We start from the raw sequence: 16396 nt of genomic DNA, 5'->3' as shown, positions 1-16396 counted from the left end.
GATTCCACTAGAAACTCTGGGTTGTTGGAAGAATCTACCAAGGACTGGGTCATACCCAGGAGATGATGAACTGTCGGGCGTATTGGTTGTTGGAGTAAATCCTCTCCCGCAAAAGGGGGATGAAGCCCACCAGGTCAAACTTGCTGCTTTCTGTCACAATGTCCTGTGGATTGAAGAGTGAGGGTTATGAAAAGCCAGCAGTGGGTTTGCTGTGCTGCTGGCCCTGGGCTCACTTGAGGGTCAGGTAACCATGGAGAGAAATGGCAGAGCCTAAGCCAGGTAGGAGAGGTCCCTGGAGAACCGGCATTGTGATAGGCCCAAAGCCTAACGAAATAATGGATGGTCAGCAGAGAAGTCAATAGACCTAAATGGATGGCAAAACCCTACTCTGAAGTCTGGGTCAAGGCTTGGCACCCTGTCTTGGAAGGCTGGGTCGAAGTTCAACTTAATCATTCTGAGTGGGGTAGGAAAATACGACTCTCAGCTGCTGGCCAGAAGTTATGGGCACTAAGCTGCTGTTCTTGAGGATCTGGGTTTGATTCTCAGCATCCCAGAGACTCACAACCAGCTGTAACTCTAGTTCTAGGGGATATGGCATCCTTCCCTTATCAGCTCTGCAGTGACCAGGCACACAGGTCATAGACATAGACATGCAAGCAGGAAAAGCACCTAGATATATAAAATAACAAAACAGATTCCCATCCAATCCCCACCCCAGACAGAAGATCTTCACTTAGGGGGACGGCCCAGCTCTGTACTTTGACTGTGGTAGTAACACAGCTTTACATATGTCACAGAAGCTGCATACCAAGCAGTGAGCTTTAATATGTGTATGCTATATATAAAAACAACTTACATGAGGAAAACCACCAGAATTTCTACTCTACACGCAGAGGGAATAAAGTCTAAAATACAAGAGGGATGGAGTGGGGTACCTTTAAGAGGCGGTCCAGGAGCTCAGATCCACTTTTCACATTGGGGTCTGGGTCAGCAGCCAACTATGAGGCACCAAAACAGAGAAACAGAGGCAATGTTCAGTCACAGTGAGACGCAAGCCTAGAGACCGAATGCAAAGCAACAGCCAAGGCCATGATGCAGATCAGCACAGCACGTGGTCTTTCCCAGTGTCTGACTGAGAAAGGTAGTCACAGCCAGGTACAGGAGAGTTCCCATTTGTTCAGGGGTAACCCAAGATCTGCTGGGGTTCCCAGGCCATGCTGGAACTGGGTCACACAGTTGTTCCCACTGGCTGCTCCCAGGGCACGCTTATCTTAAAAGGCTTGGTTCTCTCATGGGCCCCAGAGACAGCCGTGAGGGTGGCACTGAGAAATGGTCATGTTGTTCATTCTACAGGGGCCACTCTGCACAAGTGGGTAGGGCGACTGCCCCAGGCTGAGGAGAGAGCATCCCCACCAGGGTGAGGGAAAGGTAACCCACCAGGCTGAGAGCCAAGAAGGACAGCAATAGGGACCCTAAAGGTCTATAGGGGATCACTCTTTAGCACAGGGAACTTGTCATGACTGTCCTTCAAAGGGACAGCCTGTACTGTGGAGTCATCATTGTTACCTTTGCCTGGGAGGTTAGTGCTTCTCAAACTATGAGCCTTTCCGATAACGTGTACAGCAGGCAGACATTTCCACAGAGTGGAATGAAGGTGAACGGGGACTTAACGATACACTGATACAGGTCTATGAAAAACCAGACCTGGGCATTAAGTGGCCCCTGCAGCAGCATGCTTATCTGCTCCTGCTCCGCCTGCATCTGGGCAGTGCCCCAAGCTCTCTCTCAGGGTCCTAGAAAGTCAAGTCAGGTAGGTGGGCTGTTCTTAGCGGAATCAGAAGTTACCTTACTCAGTCCATCAAAGAGAACGTTGAAGTGCGGCAGCACGGCACCTCGGGCCACTTTGACGATGTTGTAGAGGGCCTCACAAGCGTAGTAGCGCAGCCTGCTATCTGCGTCATTAAAGCAGGTCAGCACAGGCTCTATCAGCTCCTTCAGGTAGAGCCCTGAGTCCTGTAACGAGCGAGCGGCCAGGACTAGTCAGAAGGGTTAGTCCCTCCCTTGGAGACGCTCAGGCCTCTGTGTGAGAGCTGAGCTAAAAACACTCATCCCAAGTCACCTTCTAGAAGTAGAACCACACTATGGGGACATGGCTGCCAGGCCACACGGTGATATTTGCTAGTAGTCTTAAATGCACAAGTCTGGATAAAATACACATTTGTAATGGTCCTGCTGAGGCTCAGGTAGGAAGGTACTTGGTCACCTCAATCAGAATGAAGACATACCTTCCCTAGGGCAATAGAGCAGGCTGCCAGACCGATGAGGCCCCCTTTCCGGCTGTGGGGGTGCTGGGACAGGGCAAACTCCTGAGACAGGGTCTGGATCACGTGCTTGATTTGCATGGTGTTGTTCTGGGCCACAAAGTCCCGCACCAGCCTGGAAAGAGGAAAGAGAAAGCATGGGACACACAAACCCGGGCTACTTCTGCCGTCTGGGCTCCAGGGCAGGTCCTCTCGGTTCTGCTGCTGGGTAGGTCCTAATCATTGACCTGCTCAGCGTTCAGTGAGGAGTAGTGGGGCCAGTTTACTTCTGGGAATCTGAGAGAATGTAAATTACTGTCTTAAAAAAAGCTAATACCCATTTTTATCAAACACTTGCTCAGTTCTACACTCGTGCATCTGAGGACTCCTCTGTATCTGTGTTGGGACACATGGCAAAATCAAATCACAAACAGAAAATTGTAGCAAAATAGAGTAGTGATGCCACAGAAACAGAATATGCTATCTATGTCCAGGAGACTGGTGACAGGGCAGTCCCATTTGAGATACTACTTTAAAGACATTAACAGGCAGCAATGCCTAGGTAAAGGAAGGTGGGTGTACTGCTCCATTTTGCCTACTGAAATGAAATGGGAAGGCAGGATCACGTACAGTAGAAAAGGACATCATTCAGATGACTCAAGGGCTTTTAAGGGGGAGGAGCTGTCAGATCACAGGCCCTGACTTCAGAAGCTTATAAAAAGGTTGGGAAAGAACCAATCCTGTGTGGTTTCCCAAACAGGACAAACCAGCCAGGTGAAGCCCAGTGTTTCTTCAATGAAACAGCCCTGAGAAGAGCTCTACAGACACCACACCAAACAGCTGGAGCATTGGTGGTTCAGTGGTAGAATTCTCGCCTGCCACGCGGGAGGCCCGGGTTCGATTCCCGGCCAATGCAGAGCTTGTTTTCTTTTCTTAAAAAAATTATGTTTTAAAATTTATTTGCTTTGTTACTGTTTATTTGTTTGGGGTGTGTGTGGGTCCCTTTCTGGTCAGTTTCCTCACAGAAATCATGCCAGAGGAGCCCGGTCCCTCAACCAAACAAGGCCTGAAGCAGCCCAAGGACTACAGATTTCTGCTCAGAGTTCTTAGGGAGTTGCTGGGCTCTTTGACAAGTGTGACTGGCTGCAGGAGTCTGGCTTCCTCGTCTCCACCTGAAAGAACTCCACAGTGCTGCCCTTGGTCTGGGCCAGTCGCCAGCAGGACGCAGTGTGAAAACTGAGAGCAGCACACCAGCTCCACAGCAGACGGGAGGCTAGCCCACAGTCTCCCTGTGTTTTGCTGCTGACTGAGGAGGAGGGAGTGGAGCTCTCTTTCCTGTCTCAAAGCCCAAAGGCAAATCTACTTCACATGCACACAGACCCACATTCACCCCTCACTTCCTTCTGGCTCTGGAGCTAGCTGCTCTTCTTGGAGCTAAGCTGATGTGGCAGTATCATAAACTGGACTATGACTCAACATATACACATGGAGGCCCAGGGATGAGGTTATAGGGAGGTGCCACACAGCTGCTCACAGCTGGAGCATTGGTGGTTCAGTGGTAGAATTCTCGCCTGCCACGCGGGAGGCCCGGGTTCGATTCCCGGCCAATGCAGTAGCAATCCTTTTAATTCTAAGAGATGAAAATTTCACACTGCCTAATAAAATTTTAAGTATTTTTTTTTAAAAAAGGAAATGACTTGGTTTTGGCCTGTTTTTAAATGTTCCTCATGGAAAAGCATTTTATAAATTCCACAAAGATCCAGAACCTGTGCGTCCTTCTTGAAGGATCAAGAACATGGGGCTACACCACAGTTACTGAGAGTGAGTAACTGTGCCTCCCACTCCTGCCCAGAAGCTGAGTTCTGCTTTTGCCTGCACAAGGCGCAGCAGCACCTGGAATGTGGATACCGTCCAGGCTAGGCCAGGACTCAAGAGGAGAGCCAGTCTCCCTCCCAGTCATCCCTGAGACAAGCTCCTCTTCTGTCCTTTACAGATTCCTGGACATTCATGGAGCAGATGTCAGCCCTGCACAGACTCATTCTCTGGCTTTGAAGGATGCTATGCTGGGGTAGGTGGAGGATGACAGTACAAACCCATCAAGAGTGGACAGCAAGGTGAGGAAGGCGGGAAAGCTGGGGTCTAATCGGCGAGATATGTTGTGGTCCTATGCAAGTATGCCTGGGAGAGGGTTCGGAAACATGAGGAGGTGTTCATTTGGGCTGAGGCGAGATGGGCAAACAGTTGGCAAGGCCAAGGTGGAGGAGAAAGGTTTGGAAAGGTGCAAGCAGTGGGCAGTCCTGAAGGCTTGGCAAAGCAATCCCATCTCCCTCTCGTGGCCATGAGGAGCCATGGAAAGTGGCCTGCAGGGGATGGATGGGAACCTGAAGAATGATCTGTAGTTGTGGGGGCTAGAAATTTGAGGCAGTAAGGAAGCTCTGAAGACAGCACAGGCTCCCACAAAGATCTACTGGAAAGGGGGAGAAGGCATGTGGCCTTGGTGCCAGAGCCACCACTTTCAATAACAGGAGGTTTTAAAGAAGATGGATGGTGGGGGCAATTCATGAGCTCAGTGGCACCTTTCTCCCACCAACTTGGAAACTTATCAGGGCTTAATTCGGTCACCCCAGGCCACAACAAAGGCCATTAAAGACCCATGGCCACAGGGACCATTACATTAAGTATACGTTTCTGTATCTTCTGGGAAAACAAGTGCAAAGCAATTGCACCCCCTGGAGGGGAAACTACTCTAGCACCTTCTCATCAGTATTATGAGCTCAAACAGCACGGGGGCAGCCTGGGGCCAATCTTGTTTCATGAATCAAGGCCACCCTTAGTCAAGACAGGCTGCATGACCTTCTAGCCTGCCCACTCTCCCTCTCCCACTTCCACCAGCTGCAGCTTCCTAGGGGGCCTAGTTCTCTCACATTCAGGTCTGTTCTCCTCAGATGCCCTGCCTCTACACCTTCCTGCACTTTCATGGTGTGAGGTGTTAGTCCTCCTTGGCACCCAGAAGCACTTAGTGCCCAGAAGTGTACTGATTGGTGCCACCTTCTACCTCCATAAAGCTTGACCAGGGCTTTGGGCACTGCCCCCTTTGCAATTCTAGTACCAGCTGTCTCCAGCCCAATTTTTTTGCAACCAACAGCTGGTCAATCAGTAAACACCCGCCAGTGGAGTCAGTCTTCAAAGGCTGGCAGAGATGATGAGGGCACAGCAAACATGGGTGAAGCCTTGTGCTGCCATGTTGCTTGCATGGGAAAACATGACCTGGGGGTTAACTGATGTAGCTTCCGACAGTGCTGAGGTCCTTCTAATCTTATCACAAGTTAGCACGTGCAAACGGCACCTTTCCTGCAAACTCAAAACACACACTGAGAAGAGCCCAGTCCTCCATAGCCACGTCTACTGACTGTAGAAACGTGTGTGTGTGCGCGCACACACACACACCACACACGTGACTTGAAGTGCTCCTGCTGAGGGTCAGCTGCACTCTAAAACTGTGCCTTCAGCCAGCCAGTGCCTCGGTCTCATGACTTCACAGGGACAGTGCAGAGAAGAAAAGCAACCACAAGGGGAGCAGAGTAAGTGAAGTTCAACAGCAGGTTCCCCAGCTTCAGGCTTAGTCTTCTTCAAAGACAACAGGCTGCCTCTGCTTTCATCTACTGCTTGGGAGACAGAAGTGGGGGGTCTTTGGCTGAACTCATTTTTGAAGTTAATATCTGGCCTAGAAACTCCCCTATCCCTGGGGTCCTTCAATGACACAAAGGACTCAGGATTTACTGTTCTATACTCCAAAGAAGAGATGCTGCTACTGCCTGGTTTCCCAATAAAGTATTGGGAAAAAAATGGTTCAACAAGCCGATTCCCTGGTAGCACTATGTCCTTTAGTGGCTTAAGAGCTTCTGCTTGCAATTGGCTGGAGGTATAGGGGGCTGGTAGAGACGCCCAAAAGACATAAGCACCAGGGTGGGCCAGCACCAAGTTTAACAACTGCCCATGATATCAAAGAGGCTGCTACATTGATTGCTCCCTTGGTAGAGGGAACTACAGCTCCATAGGATATTTTTGGATTGCTATCAGCCAAGAAAAAACCTGGAGCCACACTGTGTGCTACATAGTCCCAGCCTGCACTGACACCTTCAGGCTCTGGAACACAGTACGGTGACATCACAGGCTATACAAGGCTTGGTAAGTCAGCAAGCACTCTTGCGATGCTGCAGACTTCCCTGGTCAGTTACTGGAGCTACATCATCCTCAACTTCAAGATCTGAACAACCTTAGGGAGAGTAAGTCCACTTCTCAGGATCACAGAAGGTTTGAACCCTTGACATCAACAAGGTATTATGTCCTTTAAACTGTAACACAGTTTCCTCCTCCTCTCTCCTGAGGCCCTTTTAGCTGGAAAGTGACCATATTCTATAACAATTCTTGTGTAGACTCAGCCCATCAGGTGACTCAGTCAAAGGACTCAGGATTTACTACTGTTCTATACTCCAAAGAAGAGATGCTGCTACTGCCTGGTTTCCCTACATATTGGGAAAAAATGGCTCAACAAGCCCTTTCTGTAGGTCATCCCCCTGCTGCTCAGTGTTTAGACATCTCCCCTCCATACACACAGCGAGTGCAGACAAGCCACATCCTCAAGACATTCTGAATTAAGCCTTCTACTGTGGAGATAAAGAATTTACTATCCACCAGGCAAGCGCTGGCTGTTTACACTAGTGTACTGGCTACTTTTATATCAACTTGACACAAGCTTAGAGTCATCTGAGAGGAGGGAACCTTAGTTGAGAAAATACCTTCAGATGATCAAGCAGAAAGGGACCAGCCCATTGTGGGTGGGGACACCCCACCCCACCCCTGGTGGTCCTGGGTACTAGAACAAAGCAGGCTGAACAAGCCCCGAGGAGCAAGCCTGTATGCAGCACCCCTCCATGGTCTGAGTCAGCTCCAGATTCCTGCCCTGTTTGAGTTCCTGTTCTTACTTCCTTTGACGACGAACAGTGTCGTGGAAACTAAGCCAAATAACCCCTTTCCTCCCCAAGCTGCTTTGGTCATGGTATTTCACCACAGCAAATGATAATCCTAAGATAATGGGTAATCAAACTGAAACCTAAAAGTGCCGCCCAGTCTGGTACTTACTCTTTGATCTCGTTTACAGATGAAGAAGCTAAGCAACACAAGGCCACACAGCTTTGTGAAAGATTCACAAGGACTTCACTTTTAAAAAGAGAATTGGATAAGGAGCATCACATATTCTGCAGTGCAGAACCAGGAGATAATGCGCTCTACACACACCACCCAAGACAGTGCTCACTCAACACGCTGGCTGAGGAGAAAGGTAAGCCAGAGCTGACACTCATGCCTTTGTTGTGAAGCTTGCAGCCTATGCCTGGGGCAAACACAATTCTGTGTCTCAGCTCCCTGTGTGACTGACATCCGTATTCAGATGGCACATCCATGCAGCGATTTCCCAAAGAGAATCTGGGTAAGTATGTCTCCATCTGCTCCACCGAATGCTGGAGTAAGCTGGTTTCCATTTGCTTGCACATCACCAGAAAACTGAATGGAAATGAGCACAGGCCTCTGAGGCCAGGCCAACTGTCTTCTGACAAGGCCTGGGATTTAATTCACAGAACATACACTGAGTTAGGGGACAAAGCCAGGGGTGAGTAGAGTAAAAATACATGGTACACATGCATGAAATTATCAAGGAATAAAAATATTGTATTAAAGAAACCTAAGGGCTGGAGGGATGGCTCAGCAGTTAAGAGCAGTTGCTGCTCTTCCAGAGGACATGGGTTAGATTCCCACACTCAAACGGCAGCACACAACTGTAACTCCAGTTCCAGGCTATCTTATGGCCTCCATGGGCACTACACACACACGGTGCAGACATGCAGGGAAAACACTCATTAACACAATAAACAAAAAGTCTGATATTGCTCCCTAACCAAAAACCATACTGAGCACTCACTGGCTATGGCCGGGACAAAAGGGCACTTTGACTGTAGGTGACAACTGTGACCGTTAGTAAGTGCCCTCCCCAAATGATGTATCTATCTTCTTACTTTCAAAGATGAGATCTGATCTATAAGCCGCCAGTCTTACTTGCAAGTACACAGCCCAGTGATTTTTATCACGTGTAGACTTGTAGATCTCAATCACTTTAAAGCATTTCCATAAGCTCTAAAGAAACCCTGTGCCTTTGAGCTGTCACTCCATCTCTAGCTTTTTTCCTCTCAACCTCTGGCAACCACAATCTGCTGTCGCTAGAGATACAGTACTTCTGGCCTTTCGTGGCTGCCTGCTTCTCTCACCCAGCATGTTTTCAAGGCACATTAAAAATAAATAAATAAATAAATAAGAACAGTAAGCCAAGGCACAGAGACATTCAACCAGAAGTCACACATGTAATCTTTGCTGGGTGGCAAGAGTGCACACTTTTAATCCCAGCACTTGGGAAACAGGCAGGCAGATCTCTAAGTTTGAGGCCAACCTGGTCTACAGAATGAGTTCCAGGACAACCAGAGCTACAGAGTAACCCTGTTTCAAAAAAAACAAACAAAACAAAAGGCAATCTTCACAGTGGGTAGACAGGGGAGTCAAACAAAGCCAGTGGAGGTACTGGTGTGGGAAGCCTTGGTGAGCATGCCAGCAGGATAGGGGGTGTGGGGGGGGTTGGCTCTTGTTGAACAGGAATGTGGCACCCCCAGCCATAACTCTACAGAAACCCAAATTTCATTGTGAACTTGCTCTGAGATTCAGACCAAAACAGTCTGTAGGCTGAATGTAGTAACCACCAGCCTCTGACCCCAGGTCTAAGCAATGTGCTATGAACAGCAGAACTGAGCCCAAACTCCAAACTCCACAAATTGCCTCAAGCCACTCTAGGTCATGCCCAAGAACTCGAACTATGTGAACTATGCGAGTAACACTCAGAGCTCTGATCCCTAACTTTGCCTGGGTTCTCAAAGGGCGCCACATTGATAGGCTTTTAGAATCCCAAGTGCATGGAGTACTACTCAGCTATTAAAAATGATGACTTCAAGAAATTCTTAGGCAAATGGATGGAACTAGAAGATATCATCCTGAGTGAGGTAACCCAGTCACAAAAGAACACACATGGTATGCACTCACTGATAAGTGGATATTAGCCCAGAAGCTCGGAATACTCAAGATACAATTCACAGACCACATGAAGCTCAAGAAGGAGGACCAAAGTGTAGATGCTTCAGTCCTTCTGAGAAGGGAGAACAAAATACTCATGGGAGGAAATACAAAGTGTGGAGCAGAGCCTGAGGAAAGGCCATCCGGAGACTGCCCCACATGGGGATCCATCCCATATTCAGATACCAAACCCAGACACTACTGTGGATGCCAAGAAGTACTTGCAGACAGGAGCCTGATATAGTTGTCTCCTGAGAGGCTCTGCCAGAGCCTGACAAATACAGAGGCTGATGCTAACAGCCAACCACTGGACTGAGCACGGGATCCCCAATGGAGGACTTAGAGAAAGGACTGAAGGAGCTGAAGGGGTTTACAACCCCATAGGAAGAACAGCAATATTAACCAACCAAACACCCCAGAGCTCTGAGGGACTAAACCACCAATCAAGGAAAAATCTTGAGTGCCTTCGCCTTTGTGAAATTGTGGCACCATGCTGACAAAGGCAGTGGCAGAAAGTTCTTCAAGTCTAGTGCCCAGCGGGCACTCCATGTGTACTATTAGAGGCTGGTCACACCATGCTAGCAGAGTGGAACCACACATGCCTTTCTTGGACATTTAGCATCTGAGGACCTGCAATAACTATAAGACATCTTCCTTCCCACAGGAATACCAAATGCAGTACTGGCTGTCATATGAGAAGATGGCTTTGTAGAACTGAAAGCAGCAACTAATATCACTACAGAGATGTCCAAGGATGAAATTCATTTACACACATCCCCCCCTTTGGGTCGGGGAACCCACTAACAGGAGTGGGGTTTCTTGTCTGGAGATAGGGTTAACATACCCAGCTAGTGGGGATGCCCTTTAGGACAGATACACCCACCTGTAAATCTTGGAAAGATGATTTAAGAGGTCTCCATTTCCTCTTCTGTGAAATGGGTTAGCATCATCTGCTTCATAGGGCAGTGAGAGGCAGGGTGGGTAAACAATGGCTAACCACAGGGATGCTTCTCTCCATCCCTCTGTATCCCACTTCTACCCCAGGGATGGGGCAGATGGAACTTTACATTCTCGTGATCATAGTGACTGAGTACCCTTTAGGCTCCAAATTCACATGATGAGGTGCTAACCACACCCCTCCCCCACCCCCCACCTCCCTGCAAATACCTATGAAAAGGCCAGGCAGGCCCCTAGAACTGTGAGCAATAAATGGATATTACTGAAGCCACTAGCCTGTGGTATTTTGTTACAGCAGCAGGGGCAGACTGCGAGCAACAGGGGTTGAGAAAAGCTCACAATACACTTAACATCCCTCAGCTTTTCTCCACCCAATGGGCAGCACCTGCCAGAGCTAAGGAAGCCTGGGCCTCCCGCCGCCTCCGTGGAAACCGCAAAGCGCACGCCTGCTCTGCCTCTGAGACTTGAATCTTAGTCACTGAGGTGACTTAAACGGGCTCCTGATCCTATCTCACTCTGACGACTAGGCTCAGCTGTCTATGAGGCTGAGTGAGGGCTTCCTGCCTGGTTTGGGAAAGCCAGAGACAAACTACTGTCAGCCAGGCCTTCAGTCTCTTACTAAGAGACAGCATGGTATGAAGCGGAGTTAATGCTTCCACAGAGCTCAAGGCCTCAGACCGGCGGCAGATGGAGAACAACAGAGTGGTCTGGAGTTCTAGACAAACATTGTACCACTCAGAGTTTATCACTAGTCTCTCCCAGAGTTGTACCAGCTTTCTACTGGCTCCGGTTACAAATGGCCACAAACTTAGAGGCTTAGGACACAACTTATGGGCCTTACTGAACTAATCAGGGTGTGAGCAAGTTGCTGTATATTTGGAAGCTGTACAGCAGTGTGAGTGGAGAGGCCTTTGGGGGTTGCATATCAGATAACCTGCACATCAGACATTTACATTATGATTCATAACAGTAGCAAACTTACTGTTATGAAGTAGCAATGAAATAATTTTAAGGTTGGGGTCGCTACAACATGAGGAACTGTATTAGAGGGTCGCTGCATTCGAAAGGTTGGTTTTCCTGGAGAGCAGGAAAACCTTGCCAGCTTACAGATGACGCCCACATTCTCTTACTAGCTGCTCCTTACAACTTCAAAGCTAATGTAATGATGGCTGCTGGAGACTCTGATACTCTCCTTGCTTCCCTCTTTCACACTAAAGGATGCTTAGGGCTACACCAGGCCCACCTGGGTAATCTAGGCTAACCTCACCTCCCATTTAAAAATCACCCGAGGGGCTGGTGAGATGGCTCAGTGGGTAAGAGCACCCGACTGCTCTTCCGAAGGTCTGGAGTTCAAATCCCAGCAACCACATGGTGGCTCACAACCATCCGTAACGAGATCTGACTCCCTCTTCTGGAGTGTCTGAAGACAGCTACAGTGTACTTACATATAATAAATAAATAAATAAATCTTTAAAAAAAAAATAAAATAAAAATCACCCGATTAGCAACTTTGTTTGTACCTGCTATGTTTCTCCCTTCTTTGGCTCTGTGATGTAGAGTAGGAGCCTGCGCAGCTGTACTTGTATACACACGAGTGCATGTGGAGGCCAGAAGCCAACATCTGTCTCCTCCACAGGAAAGGTAAGTAGAACTTTACTTTTTGAGACAGGGTTTCTCACTGAACCTGCACTTCACTGTTTAGTTAGAATGACTGACTTAAGTCCAAGCACTTGGATTCCTAGGTGCAGGCTGCCAAGCCCAGGTTTTACATAAGAGCCTGGGGATCCAAATTCAGGTTCTCATGGTGTAGCGAGGATATTTGAATGCGAAACATCTCCCATAAGCTTGCAGACTGAAAACATTTGGTTGCCAACTGGTGGCACTGTTTGGGGGGAAGCTCTGGAACCTTAGGGGATGGAGTGTCACTGGAGGAAGACACAGTCTCCCGCACTTGCAGTTTGCTCTTCTGCTTTATATGAGTGGACAGAAATGAGCTCTCGGCTTCTTCTAAGCTGAGGGCTGCCGTGCATCCACTGCCAATGTGGGCTTGCTCTCTGAAACCATAAACTGAGACAGCTCTTCTCCTCCATAAGTTGATTTTGGCTTATGGGCATTTACTGCAGCAACAGAAAAATAAGTAATATTCCCACTGAGCCATTTCCTCAAGCTCATACCTGCTATCTTAAATCCAAACATTCACAGGTCCCAGGGATTAAGATATCTTTAGGAGGCCATTATTCTGATAACCAAAGAGTGTCAAGAGAAGTACTGATATAAAACAATTATAAATATTTAAAATAATTATGTAACAGCTGTTTGCACATTACATAACAGTTGCACTGTGTCTAGGGCTGCATTAGCCATGTCTGCATTAGCTCCAGTAATAAAATGAACACCATGCCCCAGTGAATACTGTTCTTAGTCTGCGGATGAGAACACTGAGGTTAATTCCCTTGCTCCGGCGCACCTCACTAGTGAATAGGAGGAGCTGGAATCCCAGCTCCCAGGCTTTAGTGCTCTTCACATGGAGTGTTGACTCTATGTGGCCTCTTAACTAAGAACAGGCGTCTTGGAGGGGTTCGCTCAACTAAGAACGGGGCAAGCATGTTCACTTTTGCAGCACACGAGCTGTCACACTACAGGCAACAGTCAATGCTCTAACTTTTCTTTGATGGGGTGTCTGTGGGGACCGATTAATAGGCGACTTGACCAAGGATTAGTCTGATGAAGAATATATGCAAATATCGAATATTCTATGCACAGAACAGAAGGTCTTTGAAGTTAGCACTTGCCAAGCTTTAACATATACAACAGTCATGCAGGAATCTTGTTCAAGGGCCAATTCTAACTCACACAAGGATGAAGCCAGAGTCTCTCTTCAGTAGCTGTCTGCAGGCCACTTTTGAGTAGCAAGTTCCTTAGGCTACAATGTTACTCTTCTATCAAAACTGCAAAGCTATTGTTCCTGTGTACAAGTGTCAAATGCCACTAGGCACTCACTGGGTTAAGAGAAGAGGATAAATCAAATGTTTTTTCTCTTAAGGAGGCCATAGTCCCTTACCACCCTAGGAATTTTCTCTGAATTTTACAAATCAAGAGCAACGTCTAATACAAAACAAACTGGGTTAAGGACTAAGCCCCTACACAACCACCTGCAGAGAAGTCTTCCACAGACTGAGCTGGAAGCAGCTATGCTGTGAACACCTCTGTTCAAGGACCTAACAGATGACTCAAGCCAGGATAAAAGCAGATACTTCTGTGACGCTGAGTGGGTGGCAAAAACTGGTGTCAGTGTGCCACTGTCTGAATCTTAACTGTTTCTCAAAGGCCCGTGTATGCATGGTGTAGGTAGCCCTCTGCCTGGTACATTCGGAGTTGACAGAGTTTGAGAGTTAGGCTTATTGAGAGCTCCTTTTGGTGTGTGCCCAAAAGCTACAGGACCAACTGACCACATACTACCCTGTCCATTTAACTCTCGAGTGTTTGATACAGCAATGAAAACCTGACTAATATACACTGCAACTTCACAAAACCAACAGAACTCACGGACACACAATCATACCTAGACACCATCTTTGGGTCACACTATTCAGCACGACAACAGAACTGTGCTAAGCACTGCAATGCAAGGCAGTAAACAGAAAAGAGGGGAAAAAAAAAAGGCGGCTGAGGAAAGAAACTGCTAGCGTGAGTACTGCAAACAAATGGAAGGGTCTTCTTTCCTAAGTCCAAAGCCATTAGTCTAGGGCAAAGCAATTGTTCTCAACTAGTGTGATTTTGACTGTTTAAGGGACATTTGGCAATGTCTGATGACAATTTGGGTTGTCACAACTGATGGAGTACTACTGGCATCTAGTGGGTAAAGGGCAGAGGTACTACTAAAAAAAAAAAAATCACACAAGCTACAGAACTGCCCATCACAACCAAGTATTATGCTTCCCAAATATCAACAGCACCGAGGTTAAAAAACTTTGTGTAAAGAGTCTATCCTAGTCAATGAGTGAGCACCACTCCATAGCTTAGGGCTGGCCATGTGACCATTGTGCAATGACTGAAATGTTCTCTAGTCTGCACTGTGCAGCTGTAGTGGTTGGCTCCTGAACACCTGGATTATGGGTAGTGAAACTGACGAGCTGAATTTACAATTTGTACTGATCTATTACTTTGTTGTTGAGACTGGATCTAGCCTCGTGACCAATGCTAATCTCAAACGAGTACAGTATTTCTGCCCAAGCCTTCCAAGTGCCAGAATCTCAAGCCTGTGTCACTACTCTGGTTAACTTAAATTTACATAGACACATATGGTCCGCTGTTACCATGTTGGATGTCTTAACTCCTAATGTTTTTCTAGTTTTACAGGCTGCTTCTTTCTACTCTTCTGAAACCACCTACTCAACTGACTGTTACTAAGATTTGGCTTGGGGGAAAAACACGTGCTCTCTCACATACTCAGCAAAACATTACCAAATTAAACATTCCCTATTTCGAACACCTGGAAACACCAGTGCACTATTACACACACACACACACACACACACGTATACTATCGCAGAAGCGGGGAAGGGCAAATCTTCCCATTTTCACTTGCAAGGGAGTGGTGTGACAATCTTCTGAGCATTGGATCACGTGCTTTGACCTAATTCTACACTTGGCCACTTCAGAAGCTGCAAAGAGAAGGCGGGACACCATAAGCAAATTCTCCACCTCCTCAGAGAGGCCACTCTCCGATCTAGCTGGTTTTTGACTGAGGCCACATTGAATGTGTCAGGTACTGTGCTAGGTTCTGCACATACCTTAAGTCAATTCATATTCACTGCTATCTGGGAGCACTAGGAGGTTAAGACTAGCAAAGATAGGGCTCTTGGATTTCCCGCTCTAAAGCAATGTGCTAAGAGCTGAAACCGGAGAGGTCAACACCGAACCCTCGCCGCGGGCAAGCAGAACCGCTAGGCGCTGCATAGCCAGGGCGGGGTCCCAGGAGCTCTTACTTCTCGATCTCCAGCGCTGCAACCTTCCGCTTTTCGTAGAGTTTATCATTCAGGGCCCTTACGATGTTGGGAGTGAGCGGCGCAAAATCCTTCTCTGGGTTCATGGTGGCAGCTCGCGCTGCGCCTGGGAGCCTCCAGACACCTTAGCCCGAGGCTGCCTGGGCCGTGCCAGGGCCGGGGGAGTGTGCGGCTCCGCGCGGACACCGGAGCCTGCTCATGGGCTATGCCGCCCAGGGCCCGCCTGCCTCGTCCCGCCGCCACGCGCCGCCTCGGGTCCCCCTGCTCCGACCCTGCTCTCCCACGCGCGACCCGGTCCGCCCCACCGCTCACGCGACCAGCTCCCGCCAGGAACCGGCAACGCTCACTGGGCCGCGGCCATGTTACTCAGGTCACGTGATGCCGCGAGCACTTCCGCCTTCCGCCGACCGAAGGTTCCGCCCCCCCCCCCGGCCACGCCCTCTCGTGCTTGCTGCAGCGGATTGGCCACACTTGTCAGGGATCCACCCCCTCTTCACCTGCTGCTGGTTTCGGTGCGGGTATTTGCTGAGAGTGAAGAGCAGGTGGTGGGAGCTGTTTCGTTCTCGCTGCCAGAGCTTTGCGCAGAGCCGGGGGGGGGGGGGGGGGGGGGGCGGGGGGCCTATGGAAACAGTTTGCAGAGGGAGCCTAACTCAAATTTAATTTATGCATTAATTCTTTGGTCACTTAACAGTCACTTTCGCGTATGCCAACGTTTCCATCATTTTCACCATATCTTAACCATCTGTCTGATTTTACATTTTATTTGTGTGTGTGTGCATGGACCAACGTGCGCCTTTGGAGGCCATAGGACAACTTGGGGGGAGTCGGATCTCCCCACCCACTCACCATGTGGGGGTCCCAGAATCGAGCTCCAGTCTGCCAGGTTTGGCGGCAGATGCCTTTGTCTGCTGTGCCATCTCTCTAATCCAATTATTATTTTAGAGACAGGGTCTCAAACTCTCT

At 48.5% G+C, this 16396-nt stretch overlaps 1 protein-coding gene and 2 non-coding genes across 3 annotated transcripts in view; 2 read left to right on the top strand and 1 right to left on the bottom strand.

Annotated features, from left to right (window-relative positions):
• Positions 1-15842, bottom strand: part of Vac14 (VAC14 component of PIKFYVE complex) — a 97002-nt gene extending 81160 nt beyond the window's left edge. Inside the window, exons 1-5 of the mRNA XM_021169610.2 lie at positions 15416-15842; positions 2286-2436; positions 1846-2013; positions 936-998; positions 56-163 (exon numbers count right to left, since the gene is read on the bottom strand). Coding sequence (XP_021025269.1) covers positions 56-163; positions 936-998; positions 1846-2013; positions 2286-2436; positions 15416-15519 — 594 coding nt within the window. The 5' untranslated portion in view covers positions 15520-15842. The remainder of the gene's footprint in view (positions 1-55; positions 164-935; positions 999-1845; positions 2014-2285; positions 2437-15415) is intronic.
• On the top strand, positions 3146-3216 carry Trnag-gcc. Its single transcript has one exon. It is a non-coding gene; the product is annotated as a tRNA-Gly (tRNA).
• Trnag-gcc lies at positions 3842-3912 on the top strand. The gene has a single exon. It is a non-coding gene; the product is annotated as a tRNA-Gly (tRNA).
• Positions 15843-16396: the final 554 nt, after the last annotated feature.

Source organism: Mus caroli, chromosome 8 (genome assembly GCF_900094665.2).
Source record: "Mus caroli chromosome 8, CAROLI_EIJ_v1.1, whole genome shotgun sequence".
In the NCBI taxonomy this organism is placed as follows: domain Eukaryota; kingdom Metazoa; phylum Chordata; class Mammalia; order Rodentia; family Muridae; genus Mus; species Mus caroli.
Note: the sequence above shows the minus strand (reverse complement) of the source record. Positions and strands in the feature narration are given on the sequence as shown.